Raw genomic sequence first — 20146 nt, 5'->3', positions numbered from 1 at the left:
AAGCATAAAGAGAGTGGCAGTCATATATTTGATTTGATTTGGCATGAAACTGAAGGTTTGGATATTTTATTTTCACTATATCATGGCCTGAAATTTTTAAAACCTGTTCATTAAAGTATAATGTATATTCAGAAAAGTACCCAGAACCTTAGTATGAATTCTCACACAGTGAATGCACCTATTTAAACACTAAAAAGATCAGTACATAGGACATTATCAACACCCTGAAAGCTCTCCTAAAGCCCCCTTGCGATCACTATACCCTTCCTCCTTCGCAAAGTTACCATTATCCCAACTTCTAACAGTACGGTAGTTTTGCCTGTTCATGAACTTTGTCTATGCGTTCTTCTCTGTCTTTCATTTCACATTTTGTCTGTGAGATTCATCCATGTTGTTTTGCATAGCAGTAGTTCGTTTACATGCTGTGTAGTATTCCATTGTATAAATATTACTACCTTTATTCATCCATTTTACCGTTTGTGAATATTTGAGTTGAATTTCCAGTTTTTGGCTCTTATGTACAATGCTATAATGAACATTCTTGTACATATCTTTTAATAATATATGCATGCATATTTACTGGATATGTACTTATGAGTGCAGTTATTGGATCATATGTTCAGGTTTAGTAGATACTGCCAAGCTGTTTTCTAAAATAATTGTACGAATTTAAATTCCTACCATCAGTGTATGAGAGTTCCAGTTATTGGATATATGTATTACAGATATCTTCTCCTATATTGTGACTTGCCTTTTTATCCTAAATAGTGTATTTTGCTGAATAAAAGTCCATAGTTTTAACATAATCCAATTTATCAAAACGAACTTGAAGCTGGCTGAGGTAGGTATGTATCAACACAAGAGAATGAAATAGGGTCCTTTAAGGTAGCTGAATGCCAAAGCCATTATGTGTTGACAATGATAAGCATTCTAGTGGCCCACATTTTCTTTACTCTCCTATAGAGCCTCTCTTGTTAATATAAACTATCTTTCTTTGTCTCTTGTAATGCTTTTTGTCTTTGATTCTATTTTGTCTGGTATTAAGATTGCTTTGTCAGGTTCTTTTTATTAGCATTTACCTGACAAATCTTATTACATCCTTTTATTTTAACCCCCTGGTATAATTTTATTTTAGGTGTCTCTTTTGTCAACAGCATACAATTAGATTTTTAACTCCAGACTGAAAATTGCCATCAACCCAATTCACATTAATTGTTATTCCTGATATATTTGGCTTATTCCTGCCATCTTATTTTGTATTTTCTAATTACTGTGCTTTCCCTTTGTTTCTCCTGTGCCATCTCAATAACAAGAAGTAGCATGGTTCAGGGCTTGCCAGCTGACACCTGCTGAGTTAAGAGAAGTGGGCTCTGCCCTTGGGCCTGTTTCTGTCTCTAGAGCAGCACAGAAACACAGTGAATAGAAGACACCTTCCCCCTTACCTACACGCCCAACAACAGTACAGTTTTCAATAGGAATGCTCACTTGTGAGTGCAGTTACTACACGGAAAGTTTGACAAAGAGTGACTGTATTAGACACCTCCTATGCACCATCTTAGTTCCTCTCAGACTCACTTGTGTCTTTTCCCAGCACTGTGGCGATCAGCTCTCCATGAACTTCCGCTGACCACATACGGGTGCAGCCTCCAACTGCCTTGGCTCGTATCTGCACTATGTGCCTCTCACCTCTTGCCTTGGCACTTCCCTGTTGATGCTGAGGCATGGGATGCCATATGACCTCCCTGGGTGCTCCAGCATGTACGACCTGGAGATGTGGGGGAGTAATGTCCCATAGGCTGAACTTTTGACCATTGGGAGACAGATGCTGATGGGCGAATTCTTTCCCCTCTTCTCCCCTCCCAGGTGGACTATCCTGAGTCCAGTTCATATGGCTCCTCAGAAAACAGTCCCAGGAGCTCAAGCAATCAGTTGCAGATGAGGAGATACGACTCATCCTACTATTGGTTCTCCCTTCCTCACTGCCTCACTCCCTGTCCCTTGCTCCCTAGGGTGGCACACCCTAATAAATAAGCTTGTGTCACAGACTCTTTTCTTCTCGGAGAATCCAGGCTAACAGAGTGACTATATGGTTTTGGAGTATATTATGGACTTTTGAGTGACAGATCTAAATTTTCTAATTATATTTTACATAGACTAACATAGACTAAGGAAATAATTAGCTCATGATCCTTACTGACACTTTAGGAAGCAGGGGGAGGCAAATCAGCTGTTGTCAGGTAGACAAAGGAACCAGCCTTAGCTTTAACCTTTGCTACCAAATAATCCACTAAGCGCATGATCCAGAAAGATGGCACTTGGTCCTTTTTATTTATTTATTTTTTAAAGACCTTTCTCCTCACTCATGGTGATTACATCCCCGGCTCTTTTCATGTTACTAGCTATCATTTTGTTGCTACAAAGCAATGCTGAAGTGTTCAGCCAAATCAAATAGCACCTGTAGAAAGTGTTCAGTCAATATGAGATTATGATAAATTAACAGAGGTAGGATAGAATATCTGTGGAAGAACACTCAAAGCATCTGTTCTTCTCTCTCCATGTTAGCACCTCTTTCTAATTCCCCTCGTGCCTACTACAAATGTTATCATGTTCTGCTTTATTGTATTCTGCCTTCATCTTCCCTCATACATTCGCTGATGTGGAAACCAGAGCTTGGACAAAATATGTTCTATTTAACAAGTTTACCACACAATATGCTGTTATTCAGTTAAACTCAAGATATTTTCTTTTTTTCTGCTCCAAAGAAATATGCATTAAATAAGACAATAGTGTCTCCGATGTGTTAGCAGAATGAAGTAAAAAGTGTTTATGTGCTTGTGATTTTTTCTTTCTATCCTATCTTACTGTGGGGAAATGCCTCTGTACTCTTTAGAAGGGACAGTAATGACCATGTTATTGCAGACTTTGATCTATCTGAAAAGGGCTCAGATGTGATGTATAGCTGGGGACATACAGTGGTCTTTATTCTAGCCAAAGGGACACAAGAGCCAATGAATTGTTATTCCTCTAACTAGAAGGTGTGCCCTGATTGTTTGCACCCTTCTCTCCTGGAGGGGAGCCTGCTGAATGAGGGAAAAGGAAAACAGGCTCTTAACAATGGAAATCTCCCTTCCCTTTCCAAGACAGGGTGAGGCAGGAGACTGGGGGCCCACAGACTCCATAAGCTGTGCTTGCTGTCTAGCAGCTTTTGAAATTAGTCTTTAGTTCAGTTTGAAGCAACAGCTTAAATGGGAGTTTGTATATGCTTTTGCTGTTGCTTTCCTCTAGCGTCTGAGATAAAGAGCTTTTTGAGAGAATTCCCACTTGGTTTCTGAATTGAGTTGAAAGGGTTTTTCTAAACCTTGATCAGATAGGCTGCGGGAGATCAATACACCCTAGAGGCCCTGACCAAACCAAAGTGTGGGGAACCCCAGAGGACTGAGATGGTGCCAGTTGTAGACTTAGAATGTTTTCTCTGCGGACTGTAGCCTCACACAAGTAGCAAAACCTGTTATAGAAGTTTTGTGCTTATATTTACATTACTCAGGGCTATTCTCCTTTAAAGTGTCTTTATTTGTAAACTAAAGGCATTTAGGAATTTAATGCTAAACACTATTTTCAACTATACTACACTGTGTCCCTCATTCTTAACTGAGACTAATTGAGTTATTCATTCCCTCAGCTCCAATAGTTATATTATTTAAGCTGATAATGAGTAACTGCTCCAAAGATTTCCACAGGTTTCCATAATAGCAGGATCAAATTTATCTAGGTAAATCTGAATTTGAAATTATAGCTGTTCAGATGAAAGTAGCACTTCAGAGATGTAGAACCAATTAACACACCCACAGGAAAAGTAACCCAGGCATTGGCTTGTGCCCGCACTGGGAGATCTGAGGGAAGGGAAGTCCAAGCCACGTGTACCAGTTCATCCACCTGCATTCACTCTTTTCTCTCCTTTTAAATGTTTTTGCCCTGCCACCTTTTCCTTTCCTTTCCTTTCCAAAAGAATTCTATTCTATTTATCTTTTAGATCTCAAAGGAAGATGATCAATGGATTTCTCTTTAGTACTGAAAGGATTTCTGAACAGCATTACAAGTGACTTTTTTTCCTTTCTCAATAGGACAAGAACAGCTGCTGCTGCATATCATTTTGTTTTATGCTTTTTTCATCTCTGTGTCAGGTGGATTGCTATAATGCCTTAATAGAGTCCTGCTAATTTTCTACTCTTTGCCCTTCGTCATGTAGCCTGTGGTGGTAAATTCTTTCTCTGGGATTGCATCTCTATTCTTCTGGAGTTTCAGAGTAGAAAGAGAATCTATTATTAGCACTGTGTGCTTTTCACAATCACAATGCCAGTAATCCTGCATCCAGAGGTAATAAACAAGTAAGTAAAGGACTTTGGAGTTTACTGCTCCAATTGCCAAAATCTCAGGAAAAAAAATATTATAGGCTATGAGAAGAAAAAATGCACAATGGTCCTAGATTTGCTATGTAACTCCTTCAATGTAATCAGTATAGTCAAATTCAGAAATGAGCTCTGATTTTTGTCAACAAATTTAACATGTGAAGTGGTCTGTATGTGTGGAGAAGTGCCTGTTATATGGGAGAATTGGCCTTGCCATACCCCAATTCTATACTTAATTGACTTCCACTGCTTATATTGATAGCAATTTAGTCATGAGTTCAATGTTGTGGGTTCGGTATTCCTTGCCTCTTGTGGATAGTAGTTAGAAGCATGGGTTTTGATCAAAACTAAAGTTCAAGGGGCTGGCCCCGTGGCTGAGTGGTTAAGTTCATGCGCTCCACTGCAGGCGGCCCAGTGTTTCGTTGGTTTGAATCCTGGGCACGGACATGGCACTGCTCATCAAGCCACGCTGAGGCAGTGTCCCACATGCCACAACTAGAAGGACCCACAATAAAGAATATACAACTATGTACCGGGGGGCTTTGGGGAGAAAAAGGAAAAAAATAAAATCTTTAAAAACAAACAAACAAAAACTAAAGTTCAAGTCCTGGCTTAACCATTTACTGCCTCTGATTTTGAGCTATTTGAGCTGTAGTTTTCTCATCTGCATAGAATGGGGATAATATTTGCACTGACAACATATGTTTGTATTGAGGATTAATAAGTGAGTGAAACATCATTATCACTTAATATTAGCTACCAAATATTATTATTGCTCTTAATATAATTTCTTGAACTCATCCTGGAAACTATGACTTCAGATAAAATGAATGTTTATAAGCTTTGGAAGTATATGTTTTATGCAATGGAATATTATTCAGCATTGAAAATGAAGGAAATCTTGTCATATGCAAGAACATGGATGAACCTGGAGTACGTTATACTAAATGAAATCAGCCAGTCACAGAAGGACAAATACTGTATAATTCTACTTACATGAAGTGTCTAAAATAGTCAAACACATAGAAGCAGAGAATACAATTGTGCTTGCTAGGGGCTGGGAGGAAGGGAAAATGGGGAATTGCTGTACAATGGGTATAAAGTTTCAGTTATACAAGATGGGGAAGTTCTAGACATCTGCTGTACAACATAGTGCCTAAGGTTAACAATACCGTATTGTACACTTCAAAATTCGTTGAGTGTAGATCTCATGTTAAGTGTTCTTTACCACAATAAAAACATATGTGTTTTTAAGAGAAAATTATGATACATAAATGCTGCATTTTCCAGTTTCATCTGGTTTCAAGGGGAAACTCTGAACCATGAGTAATCCAAAAATAGTTACTTACATAATTCACAGTTCTTTCCTTCAAATCCAGGTTGACACCAACATTCATAGGAATTAATGTCATCCTTGCACACACCACCATGTAAACATGGATTGGACTCACACTGATCTCCATCTTTGAGATAGGTTAAGAAGTAGAATTAGAAGATAAACTGCTTAGAATGCCTAGTCTTCCCTGCACAGACACATGGGGAGGGGAGCCTGAATTTAGGGTCAGAGCAGAACTGCTGACCTGGAAACCAGCTGCTTATGGGATGCCCCTGTCTTCCTGAGTTTCTAAAAGCAACCCAAATAAAGGTTCTTAGGCAACACTGTCCTCGGAAATTTGCCTGAGGAAGGCATGCACATAGTTTAACCCAAGGGAAGAGGAAGTGGGAGAAGGCCGTCTGAGTATAGAAATGTACTCTATCAGCATAGGGGGAGAGGAATTTTCAACCCTTCCTTATAGAATGATGGCAGAGTTAATTCTAAATTGAATCACATCACTTCAAAAATTGCTATCTGCATGCTGTACAAGGTCTGCTCTGTCACAGGTCTTGCAGAGCAAGCTGAGCTAGATAGCATGGTACTTCCACTCAAGGAACTGGCAGCCTAGGAGCAAATGCATCTACTTCCCTGTATTATCATTTAGCTTTTAAGTATAATATGCAGCAATGGTTCAAAACAATGGAAAAGGTGCCAAAGCATCTGTTTCTGCTTAAAGATATTCTACTGTCTATGAGTTAGGTCCCCAATGGTCTAAGTAAAGTGAGAAACAACTTTCTATACAAAGAACTAAAAAAGAAAAGGCTCTGAAAATGTGCTTTATTTATGTATAGATTGGCTGTGTTTCCTTTCCAGCTTTCCTGAAGTTTCTACATTTATAGAGTTCTTGAAAGCCTTTGAAGACACTGGTGGTAAGAAAACAGTAGGAAGGAATAAGCAAGAGGGGAAGGGTTAGGATGAGAAGGAAATCTGTAAGTCTGGTTTCTTAGCGCTGTGCCTCAATCCATACTTCTAAGGAGCCTTCAGGAGAAAGGGATGAATAGAACCAGAAAGGAGACCAGTACGGACTTTGAGCCAAGAGAAATAGCCCTGAAGAAAAAATGTGAGCTAGATCAGCAGGACTTAATATATGAGAAACAAAACAGTGAGAGATAAAGCTGACATAAAAATAAAAGAATGAGAGAAAGGGAGCAATTAAAGAGAAATTTCTAATTACCAGTCATACTTTAGAGCAAAACTCCCTGACATCTAGTGTGTGGATCACTGCCCGCTCCAGGGAGAGCAATAGCAAGTCTGTCATGCTCTCTGTCAGTAGCATGTATCCAGGTCCCGTTGACAAAGGGCTAATCTCCCTTTCTCAGAAATAGTCCCTCTCTGGAAAATCTGCTTGCTGTAAAAATTAGACCTTGTCCCCTCTGCCCCTTGATCCAATGTGCTTTTGCAGACATACTTCAATTTGTTCCAATTCTATGAAACCAAAATATGTTATCTCTGGTTTATTGTTATTGATGTTCAGAACTGGTCGAAAAAATGAGCTACATTTGCACTTTATATTATAGACCAAGGATCTGAATTATTTAGGATGTTTCACTGAAAGGGTCTGGGCTTGCAGCCAGCTACACAGCAACTCATTTGCTGAGACATATCTTTAAAATGAATGTCATTTTATCCTGCATTTCGTCCTCCTTTGGGGGCTTGTCTGTGTGTACTTTGGGCTGAGGCAAAGCCACAGACAGTAGGGGTCAAAGACAACACGGGATAAGACCTTGCCAAGTGAGAGATTCCTGTTTAGGCTACCAGGCTGCTGTTTAATGAATAACTGCCTTTAGATTTGAAGGCCTGCAGGGGTAAGAGTGAAAGCAAGGGGATGGGCATTAGAGAACTTGGCTTCTCTTCTGGGTGACGTTCGGCAAGTCTCATAATCTCCCTAAGCCTCAGTTTTCTCCTCTGTAAAATGAGGTTAATAATGCTTTACTTGCAGGCTTGATGTGAGGATTAAACGTGACAGGCACTCTGGAAACTGTAAAGTGCTTGACAGATGCTAGTGAATGTGGTTGGACGATATTTCTTCTTCAACTGGGCTGTTTATGTGGTGAGTTGATAGTTGAGAATAGGGCAGGAGTGAGGGGCCTGCGTCCCTGCTGTATGTGAAAGTCCATACAGTGAGAAATAGCACAGGCTATGTTGGGTGGTTAGGAATCTTGGCTGCAAGTGAAAAGAGGCATGGAGTTGCTTCCTTTTTCTTTTTTGTTCTTATTTTTCTTTTATTTCTTGGTAGACAAAGCAGTAGTGGCAGAGCCATGCCTTTGATGTTTCCCGGGTATCTTTACCAGAGATACAGCACACAATGCAGCCTGGGTCACTAGAAGGCAGGGGCCCAACTGCAAAATATGGTGCTTAAGACATTCTGACCAAGCCCTGCTGAGGTCAAGTTGGGGGGTGGCCCATGAAGGGATCATGGGAGTTTAAATACTGCCAATAATATTTTTTTGGGGGGAAAAGTAGAAATTGATTTGCTTTAAAAAGTAGGTCACAAGATTCAAAGTTTTAAAAATAGTAGAAATAGAGAATAGTTGTTTGGACTAACTAGGGGAATACCTCGTGAAAGAATTGGCCTGGTAGCGGTCATGACTAAGAACAAGGAAAGGTGGATAAAGCAGATGTACCGGAGCAGACCTATTCTCCGCTCATGATTTAAAGACAAAAGTGGGGACGTTATGAGTTACGACGGCATGAGCAAGTCCAATAATGTCTCCAGAATAGAAACTGGAAAATAGAGCTGGATCTCAAAGGATGGAACTTGGTTAATTTGTTTAACTGGGTTAATTTGTTTCTGTCCATGCAGATGGTCTTAGGTAAGTCAACCTGTGAAACTTACACTCCTTCAAAATCCTTCTGCTGGATTTTAAATTAGTTTTAAAACTTAGTTGTCATTAAAGGTTTGGCTTTTCCTCCTTTTGGTCAATTCATTCAACAAATATTTACTCAGTGCTTCTGTACCAGATATTGTTTGAGGTACTAGGAATTCATCAGTAAACAAAACAGTTGACTAGCCCTGCCAATGTAAAGCTTGCATTCTAGTGAGGAGGGAAGAATAAATAATAAATTGTGTAAGTAAGAACATTATATGATCCCTCAGATGGTGAAAAGTGCTATAAAAAATAGAGCAGGTTATGATGTCTAGAGTGATGGGGTTATGGGAATGCAGGTTGAAATCTTAATAGATGATCAAGGTAGGCTTCATTGAGGTGGTGACATTTGGGCAAAGACTTCAAGGGGGTGAGGGAACAAGCCTGGGGGAACCTGGCAGAAGAGGGTTCCCCTTTAAAGGAACTGCCAGATCAAAGACTCTCAAGTGGGAACATTCCTAGAGTGTGCAAGGAGCAGCAGGGAGGCCAGAATGCCTGGGTCCTCATACGTGAGGAGGAGAGCCGTAGGAGGGGAGGCCAGAGGGGCGATGGGAGGGGAGAAGGAGACAATTAAGGGGGGACTTTTAGGCCATTGTAAGGAGCAGGACTTTTAAGCAATAAACATTTAAGTCAGTCAGCATTCTGTGATTCTCTACTGGGGATTGCAAACTCTCATTCAGTCCCCAGATGCAGTCATCTTGGTTTCTTCCTTCCAGTTTCCTGGGGTGGAACGATGTTCCTTTTGAAGCCCTCGGGAGGAGTAAGCTTATCTGCTGGCTGATATCTCCCATGCTGGCATAAACCTGTAGTGTATCACCATTCAATCTTGGGTAAAAGACTTGGACTTATTTTTCTGAGCCCTTTTGACGGAGTTTAATATATTATCTATTTACACAGAAAAAATATATAATTCTCAAATGTTTCATATCCCAGCTGGAGGATAAAATGAATTGCTTACCTACATATTGCTTCCAAAATTCAGTCTATAAAGAAAAAGAGGACAAGTTAATGATAGTATTTAAAATGCTTTGGGTTTGATTCCTTCTTTTATAACATTTATAACACACGTATATGTGTAGATATTTTAAAATTCCAAAGAGAAGTTTCTTTTTTTTTTTTAGATTTTCTATTTTTTGCTCTGCATCTGAAGGATGTTATGTGGAAATACTCACAGTTTTTTCAGTGTTTTCAAAGACTTCTCGTGCTTCTTCAAAACTACACTTTTCTTCCATACATTCTCTCTCAAGGTTCCCCCGAACAAACTCTTCTAATTTACCTGAGTTATATCTCTTTGGCCGATTCAGAATTTTGGTGGCATTTTCACGATCAAGAAAAACTGAAATTTAAAAGAACTATTCTTTAGCTTTAGAAAAAAGACAACATCATGAAAATTAAATACATCTCTTAAGAAAGGCTTTGTTTTTAATCCAAGTAATCCCAAAGCCAATTTATCTTTGGGGCATAGAGTCAAAATCTATGATGTTCTCGTGGTACTGTATACACACGGAGATTTAGGAAGTAAAATTCAATTTGCCTTTTAGTCAGGAGAGCTCCAGTAATGCAAGGTCAGATTTTCAATCGTATTTGAATTTACTTTGGATGAAAAAGTTCTGAAATGAGCAGTTAACTTCACACTTTGTCATCATTGGAAAATAGCTAATTGCAGATCCTTGCAAGGTGATCCATCACCCTAGCTGGGCTGTGTTTTCAGGATGCAGTTGTCTAAATGACTTTGCAACAGATTTCTCTTGGAAGAACAGAAGCCTCACTGTGGTCCAGCTGCAAATGCAACCCCAGTGTCCCTCACTAGGAGTTAAAGAAGAACTACTGCATTAATTTATTTATCTTCAGACTGACAACACCTTCAGTTAGCATGTGTTATAGGGATTCCAGTGATGTAAGTCTTACTCCAGGATTCAGGATGTGGTTTATTTTAGCTATGACTGCCTACCCTATAGGGATACTCCTGAGCTTTGGAGGATTGAGGTCTCTAACCCGATTCTCTTCCTCCCTCCCTCTCCACTCTCGACTCTCAATCTCTGTTTCTTTCTTTCCATCTCTCTCTCTCGAATATATATAATGTATAAAACATATAATAACATATATACCGTACACTGTCTCAACGTGCTTATAAGCTGAGCTTTCCAGGGCATTTTGGGACTGCTTTCTCATTAACTCCAAAAAAAAGGAAAAGAAACAAACTAAACTATATTCCCTTATTTGCACTGCATCTGTTCACTTTCTGGAGCCTTGCAGTCCCTTAACAACCTCGCTTTTCTCTTGCTCTGCAAGTCCCTATGGGCTTCACTTTTTTCCTGAATTTAGCTTAGCCTTTTTCTCTTCAACTCTTCACTTGCCAATTTTCTCAATTCCCTTCACCCCTTCTTCAGTGCTTCAATACCCTGCAATCCCGACCACTAGATCAGGGCAGCCATCTGCCACCTTTCCTCTCTTTCCAGGCAGCTGAGCACTGTGGGAGAAAATCACCAAGCTGCAGATGGATGCCATCACATATTGATACCTCCCAGCCTCCACCAGGCCCTTCTCTCTGCTCGGCAATTCATGCGCTTGGCCCTGGGCACTCCTACCATAGCATCTATGTCTGCATCCACTTACAATGTGACCAAGTGGGAAAACAGGGGTTTGGAGTCAGATGGGACACACTTGGACTTGAGTCACATATGTCCCACCTATTGGCTGTGAGACCTCAGACAAGTCACCTAATCTCTGAAGCTTAACTTTGTCAAATGTAAAATGGGTATAACAGTAGGATAAGAAGAATATGTACCTCACAGTGTGGTTGACAGGATCACTAAGATAGTGTACGTAGGCTGGTGTATAATGGTTCTCTCTCTTCCTCCCCACTCTCGTGCTGGCCTGCCTTCCTGATTTTCTCAGTTCCCTTTAGCTCTCTAATGTACTGTTCTGTAGCTCTTTCCCTTCATTCCCATGCATATAATGAAATGACTATTGTCAGGATCCGCAATGACCTCCTAAAGGATACTCTTGAGTTTATGTGATTCCTGACTGCTCTGAGACATTTCTAATTGTCGACCTCTCCCTTCTCGGGGCACTCTTTCCATGAAAGCACTCTATTCTGGTTCTCCTCTTTGCTCTAACTCTTGTTATGCACCCACCACTTGCATCAGTTAAGTCCCCTTCTCCTGCCTGCCCCTTAAATGTTCAGAGTTCTCCCAGGCTCCAGCCTTCTCCTTTTCTCTTTTCCCTCCATACATCCTTGCCAGGGCCAAGACTAGGGTAAAGTAAACAAGGCATTTAGGGCACAAGATTTAAGGAGGCACTCTGTCTCCGTAGGTGCAAGTGTATTTATGCCCTGCGTGCCTTGCTCGCCTCGCCCTAGTCCAGCCCGGGCTCTTTCAACACAATTTTCTGAGTACTGACTGCTGCCAGGCACTGTGCTAGGTCCACAGTTTCCATGCTTACTCCCTGGAGCTTCACACACCCATAGATGTAACTACTGTTTATACAACAAGCTCCAAATAGCCATCTCTAGTCAGAGGTATCTTCTGAATTTCAGATCATCTTTCCAGCTCCCTAACTGTACATCATAATGCGGCTGAGAACTGATGTTTATTTCATGCGTCTGATGTGCTGGACACTGTGCTCAGTGGTTTTCATCCATTATTTCCTTCCATATTCGCAGCAGTCCCATGAGATAGGTACTGTCGTTTTACATTTGTAAATGAGAAAAATGGAGGTTCAGAGAGGTTAAGTAATTTGCCCCAGGTAACATACTAAAGTGTCAGAACCAGGATTTAGACTTTGGCAGTGAGACTGCACAGTTTATGCTCTTAGGTACTATGCTGTGTCCTGTAATCACATCCGATACCCAACACGTACTCTTTATACTTTCTCTAAACCTGTTCCCTTCCATACCCAGGTGGTTATTAAGTCATATCATTTCTGCTTCTTTAATGTCACTTGAATTCCTTTCCCTCTTCTCTGTCTGTACAGTTAATGTCCATGGTCAAGCCCTCATGCCTTCCCTAGATGATTGCAGTAGCCTCAAGACTGTCTTCCACTAGTCTTGCCACCCCTTTCTCAAACAATTCATTAGAATGTTGCCAGACTGAGCATCCTACATCAGCTATCAGTGGTATTCATGTTTCCACTTCTGATGACTCCACACTGCATTCTATTGTCCAAACACCTTAGTTTAGGGCCTTTGTTCTTTGATGGCCTGACTCTGCCTAGCTATCCTGCCTCACTTGTTATATTCAATATTCAAAACATACTGAATTCCTGAAAGACCTCATGTTCTTTGTGGATTTGGATCTTTGCATATGAGTGATCCTCTCTGCATAGAATGCCCTAGATAAGACATTTAAGGAGAGGGAACCTACTCATCTTTTAAGACCTAACTCAAAATATTCTCTCTCTGTCAAGTGTTTCCCCAGTTAATGTATTCCTTTCTCTGTGCTCCTTTAGCACCTGTACACATTTTATCATATTATATTGAAATCTCTCACCTGAACTCATGGTGCTTTAGGTCAAACAGGGAGTGTTGTTTGTCCTCATGCCCCTAGTACCTGGCACTATAGTAGTCAGTTTTTTTTTTTTAATATTTTTTTTTTTATTAATGTTATGATAGATTACAACCTTGTGAGATTTCAGTTGTACATTTTTGTTAGTCATGTTGTGGGTACACCACTTCCCCCTTTGTGCCCTCCCCCCACCCCCCCTTTTCCCTGGTAACCACCGATCAGATCTCCTTATCAATATACTAACTTCCACCTACGAGTGGAGTCATATAGAGTTCGTCTTTCTCTGACTGGCTTATTTCGCTTAACATAATACCCTCGAGGTCCATCCACGTTGTCGTGAATGGGCCAATTTTGTCTTTTTTTATGGCTGAGTAGTATTCCATTGTGTATATATACCACATCTTCTTTATCCAATCATCAGTTTCTGGGCATGTAGGTTGGTTCCACCTACATTGGAATCTTGGCTATTGTAAATAATGCTGCGATGAACATAGGGGTGCAACGGACTCTTGAGATTTCTGATTTCAGGTTCTTAGGATAGATACCCAGTAATGGGATGGCTGGGTCATAGGGTATTTCTATTTTTAACTTTTTGAGAAATCTCCATACTGTTTTCCATAGTGGCTGTACCAGTTTGCATTCCCACCAACAGTGTATGAGGCTTCCTTTTTCTCCACAACCTCTCCAACATTTGTTGCTCTTGGTTTTGGATGTTTTTGCCAATCTAACAGGTGTAAGGTGATTATAGTAGTCAGTTTTGTAAGATGTATGGACTGAAGCTGGCTTTCACTCATTCATTTCATTCTTTCATTCTGAATGAAAGACAGCTTCGGTCCATACACTACAAAACTGACTTGGTTTCCCAGAACAGTTTTGATTTCAAAATTACAAATTGATGCAATAATAACTAAGGGCAGCAGCCATGAAAATCCAACATCTCAGTAAATCATTCATAGAAACTGCTTTTAGAAGCCAATGACAGTTTAACAGCAGAAGAGAGAGCTGCATCAATACTGTCCATCCTTAGGGAAATTCCCCTGGCTCTCTCCTCAAGGGCCCATTATCTCTGACTACAGTGATTCCAGAATCACACTGCCTTTCTCCTCAGTATTGTCTGCGGGTCATATATTTAACCTCTCTTCAGGTTTATCTCTTCTAGTCATTATTTCCCCAGCTCTGAAATACTTGTCCCTCTTTTTTTTTCTCTGTATGTATCCTTTTCCCGAGATCTGAGGTCTCCAGGGGGGCAGCAGCCCTCTTAAAACCTCCATCATCTCGCCACTTATCTTGGAGGAAGGGCTTGGATCCTTTGTCCTCTTAGACCTCACACTGATGAGATATGTGTCAAGACTTAGCTTTATGTCCTACTTTGTGAGTTTTCCAGCTAAATTTCTTTATTCCCTGACTCTACCCACTTTGCTAGTTTGATTTAACCTTTGCATTCTCGTATTATTTCTGCATTTCAGTCTGACATCATGTCTGGAGTGGGAACCACAGGGCCAGTCTGCTTTCTGGGGATACTTAGGGTTGGCACCCCTGATCCTGTTACTGTCAGCTACTAGATTTGATTATAGTAGGTTGACAAGTAAGTGTGATAAACGCTTCCTGTGAGAACATGCTGTTTGTCTAAATGGGGTAATTTCTTCCCTGTGTGCCTGCCTTTTGGGAATTCATAAAGTCACTGAAGTTGTGAAAAAACAAAGTGATATACATTGCATTAACTAAGTTCCTACTCTTTACATCAATTCTTGGACTTTTTTTGCTCCTAAGAGCTCAAGTGAGTATTGAATTTCCCTATATATTAACTCCAAGATGTGTAGAGTCAGAGAGAAAAGAATTTCCTCCTAATCCATGGAAAACTTTGGTGATAAATAACAACTTACTAATGAAAAGTTTGTCTGTGCTTTAACTAAAACTTTAAGTTGAAGGTATATAATTTTATAGATTTTTTAAAATTACAGACGTCTCATCATATAGTTCTAAAAATTTGGAAACACATCCTATATCTTAAAATCAAACATTTTGCATAAATAAAACCATTGCTTGTGACTTTAATCTTTCCCGTTTTGATTTCAAAGTGGTGAGTAAAAAACCCCAAAGTGACAGTTAAGTTTTTCTCCATATTCTGCAGTTTCCTTGTTAAAACATTTTCCCACTTTTAATTTTTTTTAACTAAGGAAATTACTGTTTTCTAAGAGGAATTATGTTGTCAAATCATAAGGCCAACAGTGTCCATTAAAAAAAAGTACCATGAACATTGTGAATCTATTGTTTTAAAAATGAAGAAGACGACACAGCTACCAAAGAACCAGTACATACCAACCCACATGCTGACTACTAGAATCTCAGACATTGCTGTCAAATCTCATAATCATTATTTAGTGAAGAAAACAACACCAGACATTTCTATATCTAAAAGACAACATACTTAATGCATCTTTAAAAAGGAAACAAACCTGTACATTCAGCGCTGAGTAGATATCCTAAAAGGCAGATGGTGACGAGGCCCAGTGATTCTGCCATGATCATGTTCAGGCACCGCATAACCTTTGCTAGTAAATTGTGCAAGTAGCAAGGTTGACCAATTGTTCCAAAGTACAAGCTGAGCGTTATTTACTTCTGGGAAACGGTGTCCATCTCCCTCAGTGGGTCTTTGGGCTATTTCCAGTGGCCTCTTGGGTTAAGTGAAGAGCATAGGCAGTGGCCATCATTAAACTTCACCTCTGATTCAATGGGCTTCTGCCACTGTGGCTGATTTGAGGCTGAAGCAGAAAGTGACACATCATCAGAATAGGGGGAGGTATCATGGCTATAGTTGCTGTGGCAGCAACATTCATCAGTGGGATCCATCTTATTCTTGTCAGGGAGCACTAATGTCATATAGTTAAAGGTAAAGAGATGGAAAGAGCAAAGTCATTTGGTCACCCTCTTCAGAACACCCCCAGTGCTTATATACTTCGAGTCACCTGGTGGACGCTTTGTGTTCCTCCTCATAATGAGGAGTTTATAAACTTTGTTGTGCCATCTACCCATATGTTAGAACGTATAGGTCCTGTCTCAGAACACATGTATGTATGTGTGAGTGTATGTGTATGCATATATACTTATATAGTCTGTATAGAAAATAAATGTGTGCATATTATGTAATAGTTCATATTAATATATTATACCACTTCACATATAATCAAAAGAAGTCATAACAATATAACAACATTTACATGCCATTCTTTGTGTTGTTGTTGTGATATGTTTTATTTCTACATGTTATAAACCCTATATTACATTATTATTACTTTTGTTTTAAGCAGTCAACAATCTTTCAAAGAAATTTAAAAATGAGGAAAAATATCTTTTGTTTAGCCACATACTTACCGTTATGATATTCTTCATTTTTTTGTGTAGATCCAAGTTTCAACCTGTTATAATTTTTCATCTCTGAAGAATTTTCTTTAGTTATTTTGATAGTGTGGGTTTTCTTATGATGAATTTTCTCAACTTTCGTTTATTTGAAAATGTCTCTGGGGCTGGCACCGTGGCTGAGTGGTTAAGTTTGTGCCCTCTGCCTTGCCAGCCCAGGGTTTGGCTGGTTTAGATCCTGGGCACAGACCTAGCACCACTCATCAAGCCATGTTGGGGCGGCGTCCCACATAGCACAACTGGAAGGGCCTACAACTAGAATATACAGCTATGTGCTGGGGGGCTTTGGGGAGAGAGAGAGAAAAAAAAGAAGATTGGCAACAGATGTTAGCTTAGGTGCCAATCTTTAAAAAAAAGTCTCCATTTTACCTTCATTTTTAAAAAGTAATTTGGCTGCATGTACAATTCTAGATTGACAGTTTTTTCTTTCAGCACATTAGTGATGTCACCCTGTTGCCTTTTGGCATGCACTGTTTCTGATGAGAAGGCAGTGGATATTTTTATCATTGATTTTCAGCAATTTGACTACAATAAGCCAAGGTATTCTTGGGGTTTGTTGAGATTCTTCGATCTGTGGTTTGATATTTTTATTAAAATTAGGAAAGTTTGGACCTTACTATTTAAAATTTTGTTTTCAAATAATTATAGAGTCACAGGAAATTGCAAAGACAGTATAGAGAGGTCCCATATACCTTTCACCCAGTGACTCCCAATGTTTACATCTTACATAAATATAGTACACCGTCAAAACCAGGTAAGGGACATTGGTATAATGTATGTGTCTGATTCTAAGTGATTCTATTACATGTGTATATTTATCTAACCACCACTACAATCAATATAGAGAACAATTCTATCACCACCACAATCTCCCTTGGGCTACTATTCTATAATCACACCCACCTCCCTCCTACCAATTATTCCTAACCCTTGGAATTAATAATCAGTTTTCAGTCTCTATAATGAGAATGTTGTATAATTGGAATCATGGAATATGTGACCTTTTGAGATTGGCTTTTTTTCATTCATCACAGTATCTCTGAGATGCATCAAGGTTGTGGCATGTTTCAATAGTTAATTCCTTCTTACTGCTGAACAGTATTTCATGGTGTGGATGTGCCACAGTTTGTTTAACTAGTCATCTACTGAGAGACATTTTGATTATTTCTAGTTTTTTGCTATTGCAATAATGTGCTATGACCATTCATGTACAGGTTTCCATATGGACTTAACTTTTTAATTTCTCTGGGATAAATGCCTAGGAATGCAGTTTCTGGGTCATATGGTATTTGGATGTTTAGTTTTAAACAAACCACCAAACTGTTTTCCAAAATGGCTGTGCCATTTTACGTTCCCACCAGTAATGGATGAGTGATCTAGTTTCTATGCATCCTTGCAAGCATTTGCATTGTCATTATTTGTTATTTTAGGCATTCTGACAGGTATGTAGTGATAACTCATTGTGTTTTAATTTGTATTTCCCTAATGACTAATCATGTTCCACACCTTATCGTTTACTTATTAACCATCTGCATATCCTCTTCAGTGAAATGTCTCTTCATATCTTTTGCCCATTTCCCAGTTAGACTGTTTGATTTTTTACTTTTGGATTCTGGAGTTCTTTATATATTCTAGATACGTGTCTTTTCTCAGATAAATGGTTTGCAGATATTGTCTCCAAGACCACAGATTGTCCTTTCACCCTTGTAACTAGGTCTTTCACAGAGTCAAAATTTTGAATTTTGATACAGGTCAATTTATCATTTTTTAATGGATCACACCTTTAGTGTCATATTTAGAACTCTTCCACTAACACTAACCCTTAAGCTTTTTATTATTTTTTAAAAAACGTTTTAGGGTGCCAGCCCCGTGGCCTAGTGGCTAAGTTCAGCATGCTTCACTTTGTTGTCCTGGGTTCAGTTCCCAGGCACGGACCTACACCATTTGTCAGTGGCCATGCTCTGGCGGTGACCCACATACAAAATAGAGGAAAACTGGCACAGATGCTAGCTCAGGGCGTATCTTCCTCAGAAAAAAAAAAAAAAGTTTTATAGTTTTAAGATTTAGATTTATGCCTGTGTTCCATTTTGAGTTAATTTTTGTATAAGGTCTGAGGTTTTGGTTGAGCTTCATTTGTTTTTTTGCCTGTGGATGTCTGATTCCTCCACCACCATTTGTTAAAAAGACTGTCTATCCTTTCTGTTGAATTGCTTGTGCAATTTTTTCACAAATCAGTTGAGTGTATTTCTAGGTTCTCTATTCTGTTCCATTGCCGTATGTGTTTATCCTTCTGCCAATACCACACTCTCTTGATTATTATAGCTATATAGTAAGCCTTTATATCCAGTAGAGTGATTCCTCCCACTTTAATATTCTGTGACAAGGTTGCTTTAATTGTTCTATGGCCATAACTTTCCATATAAATTTTAAATAATCTTATCTGTAGCTACAAACACCCTTGCTGGGTTTTTAGTAGGAACTGCATTAAATCTGTATGTAAGTTTGGAGGCACTGACATCTTCATTATGTTGAGTTTTCTAATTCATGGACATGTATTTCTCTCTATTTATTTAGGTTTTTGATTTCTTTCATCAGCATTTTGTAATTTTCAGCCTATAGCTCTTATACAAGTTTTGGTAGTTGTAAACCTAAGTATTTCATTTTCTTTGGAGTAATTGTAAATGCTATTGTATTTTTAATTTCTGTTTTCACATATTCATTATTAGTGAGTAGGAATGCAATTGATTTTGTATCTTCTAACCTTGACAAAATCATTTACTTAGTTCTAGGAATTTTTTTTTCTTTATACAGATTGCTTGAGGTTTTCTATGAAGACAATTGTCTTATCTGCAAATAGGTATAGTTTTATATCTTCATTTCCAATGTGTGCCTTTATATGTATTTTTTGCCTACCATAGGTGCTAGAAGTTCCAGTACTATGTTGAACCACAGTGAGATCAAACCTCCTTGCCTTCTTCCTGATCTTAGGGAGGAAAGCATTCAGTTTTCCTACAATAAGTATGATGTTAGATGTAGGCTTTTTGTAGATGTTCTTTATTGAGTTGAGGTAATACCCCTCTTTCCTGACTTGCTGAGAGTTTTTTTTATCTTGAATGGTTACTGGATTTTATCATGCTTTTTCTGTGTCACTCGATATGATCATAGGATTTTCCTTCTTTAGCTTCTTGATAATGTGGATTATGTTGATTGTTTATTGAATTTTGAACCAGCCTTGAATACCTAGAAAAAATCCCACTTGGTCATAGAATATATATATTTTTATACATTGTTAAATTTAGTTGGCTATTATCTTGTTGAAGATTTTTGCAGGTAATTTCATGAATGATATTGGTCTTTAGTTTCCTTTTTTGTACTATCTTTGTCTGGTTTTTGTATATGGTGATAATGGTCTCCTAAAATGAGTTGGGAAATGCTCCCTCATCTTGTATTTTCTGGAACAGTTGATGTAAAGTTGATGTTAATTCTTTTTTTTTTTTGGTGAGGAAGATTCACTCTGAGCTAATATCTGTTGCCAGTCCTCCTCTTTGTTTGCTTGAGGAAAATTTGCTCTGAGCT

The 20146-nt window shown here is 39.0% G+C and overlaps 1 protein-coding gene across 1 annotated transcript in view; it reads right to left on the bottom strand.

The window, feature by feature from the left end:
* The window catches only part of F9 (coagulation factor IX), a 29877-nt gene extending 13945 nt beyond the window's left edge, over window positions 1-15932 (bottom strand). Inside the window, exons 1-4 of the mRNA XM_070606365.1 lie at window positions 15610-15932; window positions 9821-9984; window positions 9607-9631; window positions 5756-5869 (exon numbers count right to left, since the gene is read on the bottom strand). Coding sequence (XP_070462466.1) covers window positions 5756-5869; window positions 9607-9631; window positions 9821-9984; window positions 15610-15697 — 391 coding nt within the window. The 5' untranslated portion in view covers window positions 15698-15932. The remainder of the gene's footprint in view (window positions 1-5755; window positions 5870-9606; window positions 9632-9820; window positions 9985-15609) is intronic.
* Between the last annotated feature and the right edge of the window lie 4214 nt (window positions 15933-20146).

Source organism: Equus przewalskii, chromosome X (genome assembly GCF_037783145.1).
Source record: "Equus przewalskii isolate Varuska chromosome X, EquPr2, whole genome shotgun sequence".
Taxonomy (NCBI): domain Eukaryota; kingdom Metazoa; phylum Chordata; class Mammalia; order Perissodactyla; family Equidae; genus Equus; species Equus przewalskii.
Note: the sequence above shows the minus strand (reverse complement) of the source record. Positions and strands in the feature narration are given on the sequence as shown.